The 4,835-nt window shown below is 35.7% G+C and overlaps 1 protein-coding gene across 1 annotated transcript; it reads right to left on the bottom strand.

Annotated features, from left to right (window-relative positions):
• Positions 1–2,225: 2,225 nt before the first annotated feature.
• LOC112503346 (ent-kaurene oxidase, chloroplastic-like) lies at positions 2,226–4,579 on the bottom strand. The gene is made up of 7 exons (XM_025107404.1): positions 4,447–4,579; positions 4,001–4,161; positions 3,727–3,888; positions 3,483–3,623; positions 3,141–3,395; positions 2,701–3,057; positions 2,226–2,618 (listed from the first exon to the last, which is right to left on the bottom strand). The coding sequence occupies exons 1-7, from the start codon at positions 4,553–4,555 to the stop codon at positions 2,307–2,309; spliced, it is 1,497 nt and encodes a 498-aa protein (XP_024963172.1). The 5' UTR covers positions 4,556–4,579; the 3' UTR covers positions 2,226–2,306.
• Between the last annotated feature and the right edge of the window lie 256 nt (positions 4,580–4,835).

Raw genomic sequence — 4,835 nt, 5'->3', positions numbered from 1 at the left:
ACGAGACTTCTCAAGAATCACAAAATTGTCACCGTGCAACTTTAGACCATTAGATCATTAGCTTATAAAGTTAATCAATGAACATAACATGATCTTACGGGTCTCACGAAAAACCCTTAGTCTCATTTGAACTCAACCCTCTATATATATATATATATATATATATATATATATATATATATATATACATATTTCTTCCACAACCTTAAGAGTAGTTTGCTGGTTTGGGGTGGACTCCGGCCGTGCCTAACTTGTTTTTTTTTGTCCAACTAACCTAATATTATACACCAAAGTCTTTTTTTCGGGTTTGACAACTTACCATTGCCTGTTCTATAAACGGGCCCAAACTCGCCCACGGGCTAACGAGCCTAAAATGTGTAACTCTTATAAATCTATAAACTTGATCACTAGCAATTAATTAACAAATGTGGAACCAAAGTATGTAACTCTTATAAATCTATAAACTTGAAACATTTAATTCTCTTTTTGGTTCTATTACGTTTTCTTTATTTTAGCGTTTTTGACTTTAGGGTTTTTAATTTGAAATGATGTGAGGTTTGAATTAGATTTTTTAATTTTAGGGTTTATTTTAAGTTTTTTTTTGTATCTAATGGTTTGTTGTTGTGCTTCATTTGTTGGAAACTTTGGAATATGTTAGTGTTTTTTTGTTGGAATTTATTAGAGTATGTTAATTTTCTTCATCTGTCAAAAAACTTGGAATATTTTATGTTTATTGGAATCTCTCGATGTTTTTTGTCAAGAAACTTGAAATTTTTGGTGTTTATTATTGTCCTTGGAAAATATGTTCTTGATGAAGATATTCTTAAAGGATATATTCTTGAAGAAGATGATCTTGGAGAAGATGAATTTTAATAATAAAAAAGAGACAAAAATTAAGAAAAAAACTCATTAAAATTAAGAAAATACTAAAAGACCAACTTACCCTCATTGTTAACGGACTAGTTAGACGATTGTTAGTTTGAGGGCCAAATCTAAACAAACTGCATACATGGAGGGTTTTTATGTAATAAATAAACAGAAATGACAAAATCCGTAAGAAATGACATACTTGAGAGACCAAATCTGTAATTTACTCTAATTTTTTTTTTTAAATACATTCCAAACTTGTATACTTAAAAGTTAATAAAAAAAACAAGTAGACTGATCTAACTTCCATCATATATTTAACATGTGGGGTCACTTTATATTCCACTCTAAACGTTGTCACAATAAGAGACAAAATCCAAAAGTAAAATTAAAATCACACACAATATTTTGAAAATAGAAAAGTCTAAAAAAAATTTAATAGACTTTAGTGTTCGAAATGATTAAGTTTTTGGATAATTTTTTAGAACAAATAAATTCTTAGACATTACAAAACATGTCAAATAACTCATTGGACTTCCTAAAACCTGTTAAATACATTCTTATAACATATACAACTAGTTGATATATAAAAAGTAATGAAAATTCTAAAAAAGAGCCAATAGACTTTCATATTCTGAACGATTAAGTCCTTAAACATTTTGTGAACCAAAAAAGTATTTAAATCTATAAAATAAAACAATTATACCAAAAAAATTGAAATTGTTTGGATCTCTAAAAGAAAGCCTTTGCTTGTTTTCGACTGGTTTTCCCTTTGTTTTGCTAGGCTCTGTTTTGAGCTGCTTTCTCTTGTTTTGTTTTTTGAAATATGGCCTTTCAAAGAAAACAAGTATAGAGGCCATTTATCAGACGCTTATTCAGATAAGTGAACATCAAGTCATTTTATCTTACCGGATGAATATTGTAAGGATCTAGAATTTTACCTTGTAAGAGCGAATTTTACCCTGTAAGAGCGAGATAAGGACCAAGAGTCTTCCTCGGTAAGTGAATGCGACGACTCTTACCATGGTAAGCGCTTACCGGATAAATTGTTGCATACGATACCGTTTTGGTGGACTAAAATCTTATCCAGTAAGTAAATGATAGCGTTAAATTTACCGGTAAGCGCTTACCGGATAAATTGTTGCATACGATGCCGTTTTGGTGGAATAAATTTTATCCGGTAAGTAAATGATAGCGTTAAATTTACCGGTAAACGCTTACCTGATAAATTGTTGCATACGATACCGTTTTAGTGGACTAAAATCTTATCCGGTAAGTAAATGATAGTGTTAAATTTACCGGTAAGCGCTTATCGGGTAAGTGTTTGGTAAACGATCCCTTAATCAAATTTGAGACTATATTATAATTCAAGAATCAACGAGAGTCGTCTGCATGTGAACCTCATTACAACCAAAATATGTATAACATTAATTTAGGAATCAATATTTTCTGGGCTTTATAATAGCACGCATCGGATTAAGTTTCTGAGTTGTGAGTCCAAGCGTATTCACATCTTCTCCGGTATCATCATCAAGTCTCCACTCGAACTCCTGAACCATTCGACCCATACACACACAAGCAATCAGCATCGCTTGCATAGCCCCGGCGCACACTCGTTTCCCCCCTCCAAACGCCATCGTTCTTTGCAGGTCGATCGGTCCGTTTTCCGCAAGAAACCTCTCCGGCTTCCACTCTTCCGGGTTCTCCCAGATTTCCCTCTCCATATTACACCCATAAATGTTTATTGCAAGCTGCAAAACATCTGCTACGTTTAAACAACATTTTTAAGAGTGACACATCTTGTTAGTTAATGATGGTTAATCTAAAACAGACCTCGGTCCCAGCAGGAACATGGTACCCTCCAAGCACGGTGTTCTCGTGCACATATCGTAATGGGATTATCGAAACAGGACTATGCCTTCTCAAAGTTTCATGAAAAACGGCCGATAAGTATGGCATCTGGCACAACTTCTCTTCTGTGATCTTTTCTGACCCACAAACACTTCGGATTTCCTCATAGAGACGATCTTGTTTCTTTGGGTTTTTCGCGAGTTCGTACATTGCCCATTCTGTGGTGACCATAGTGGTGTCTGCTGTTTCGATGATTGGTTCCCAAAGTGACATCAGGAGTTGTTTCTCCGTTAATGGTCGTGCCTCTGACAACAAGTAATCGATGTAGCTGTTCAGATTCTGTTTTCGGGGGAGAACGTAAATCATGTTAATATGAATTTTGATTTGTAGTAACGAGAATTACGAACTAGTACATGGTTTACCTCCCCGGACTCTATGCGTTTTGTGTGTTCTTGAATCAGGGCCTTCATCACAGCCTCTCTTCGAATATACATTTGCTCTATTTTCTTTTCGAAGCTGGCATTGGGAATCCAATTCAGATAAGGGAAGAAGTCTCTCCAGTCGACTTCTATGGCACCCATCATCGGATCAAGCACCAGAACCTGAAACACCTCCTCTCTTGTCATGGTGATTCCAAGATCTCCAACATAAATGCTGTCGACATCCTTCCCCCATGCCTGCAATACGTTATATGTTCATCAAATCATTCAAACATCTTACAGATGATGGTTTATGGTTTGCAAACAAGGGTTAGAAAGACTCACTTGTTTGAGTGCTAATGAGAAAAGTTCAGACTGGAAAATTTTCCTGAGGTTTATAGCTTCGTGAGGAGACATGGAAGCCAACGCATGAAGTTGGTTTGAAAGATTCTCGGCCATGGTGTCTCTATGGACCCGATGCTTCTTCTGTTATATATTGATTTAACAGCATTAGTTAGTAATACCGGTATAGCCGAAGAGGCCGGAATGAACGAAAACAAGGGTTTTAGCTCGGATTATGATCACGAACCAGAGCTGCCGGTCCCAGGATACTAGTGAGTATGTTGCGTTTGACAGTTTTGTGATAGTCATCATAATCACTCATTGCCACCATGGTTTTATCAGCTGTGAGGATCCTTAAAGCCTTTGAAAGCTTTCTGGTTGAAATGGAGTCGAATCTGGTCACCATGGCCTATGACATTACAAGAACCGATGAATATAAACACAGATTAACTGAGCTTTGATACAGCCTGTTATTGGATAACTGCAAATGACAAAAGATATATATAGAGAGCCCTTAGTACCTCTTTTGCAAGATTATTAGAGTTAACGACAACCATGGAGGTGGCTCCAGTTTTAATGGAGTAAATAGGGCCATAAGTTTCAGCCCATTTTGTAAAAGTCTTGTATGGTTTCTTCTCCTTCAGCTCAAGCAAATTCCCCAACAATGGCAGTCCTGGTACCTCTGCAATTTTCATTTACACTCATCATCAAATACACCTTAAATTGCGGCTAAACACCGTCTATTACATTATTGACTTGTTTGTACTCATACAAGCTTGAATAAAATCCAAATAAAAGGCTAAAAATCACACTAATTTGCTGCATAGACTAAGGTTTTTGACAAACAGATTCATCAAGTCTCCCTGCGTAAGAGCAGAAAATCTACTCTTATTTAATCAAAGTTATATATTTTTAATATACAGGTAAATTAAAGATGGATATGAAGGATAGAGGAGATGAGTAGTACCAGGAACACGATTGGGATTACCACGTTGATGAGACAGAAAAGTTTTGAGAAACAAGAAAGAAAGACCACCGGCAACCGCCACCGCCGGACCACCAAATTGGACATCCATGTTGTCACCGGAGAAACAGAGGAAAGAGACAAAGTGTTTGCTGATTGAGAATCTTGGCTTTTTGGAAGTGGGAATATGTATATATATGGAGAGAGAGAGATACGGGAAAAGATGCTGAAAGAGTTGGTACTTGATCCATTTAGTCGTATGCACCGCGCGTCTTTTCCCCTAAAGAGATTGATGAGATACTCGCGTTAAAAAAAAAGGAAATATAATTAAAGTTTTTTATGACGTTAAATGTTTTAAAAATTAGAATTATTTTAAAATAATCAAATATAAT

This window comes from Cynara cardunculus, unplaced genomic scaffold (genome assembly GCF_001531365.2).
Source record: "Cynara cardunculus var. scolymus isolate 2C unplaced genomic scaffold, CcrdV1 Un_Scaffold_2891, whole genome shotgun sequence".
Classification (NCBI taxonomy): Eukaryota; Viridiplantae; Streptophyta; class Magnoliopsida; order Asterales; family Asteraceae; genus Cynara; species Cynara cardunculus.
This window is presented reverse-complemented; position numbering and strand designations above follow the sequence as displayed.

Coding starts and splice junctions, on each gene's coding strand:
- LOC112503346 (XM_025107404.1), bottom strand. CDS start 4,555: ATGGATGTCCAATTTGGTGGTCCGGCGGTGGCGGTTGCCGGTGGTCTT. Junction 4,162..4,446: donor TAATCCCAATCGTGTTCCTG/GTACTACTCATC, acceptor TGAAAATTGCAG/AGGTACCAGGACTGCCATTG. Junction 3,058..3,140: donor AACGCATAGAGTCCGGGGAG/GTAAACCATGTA, acceptor CCCCGAAAACAG/AATCTGAACAGCTACATCGA.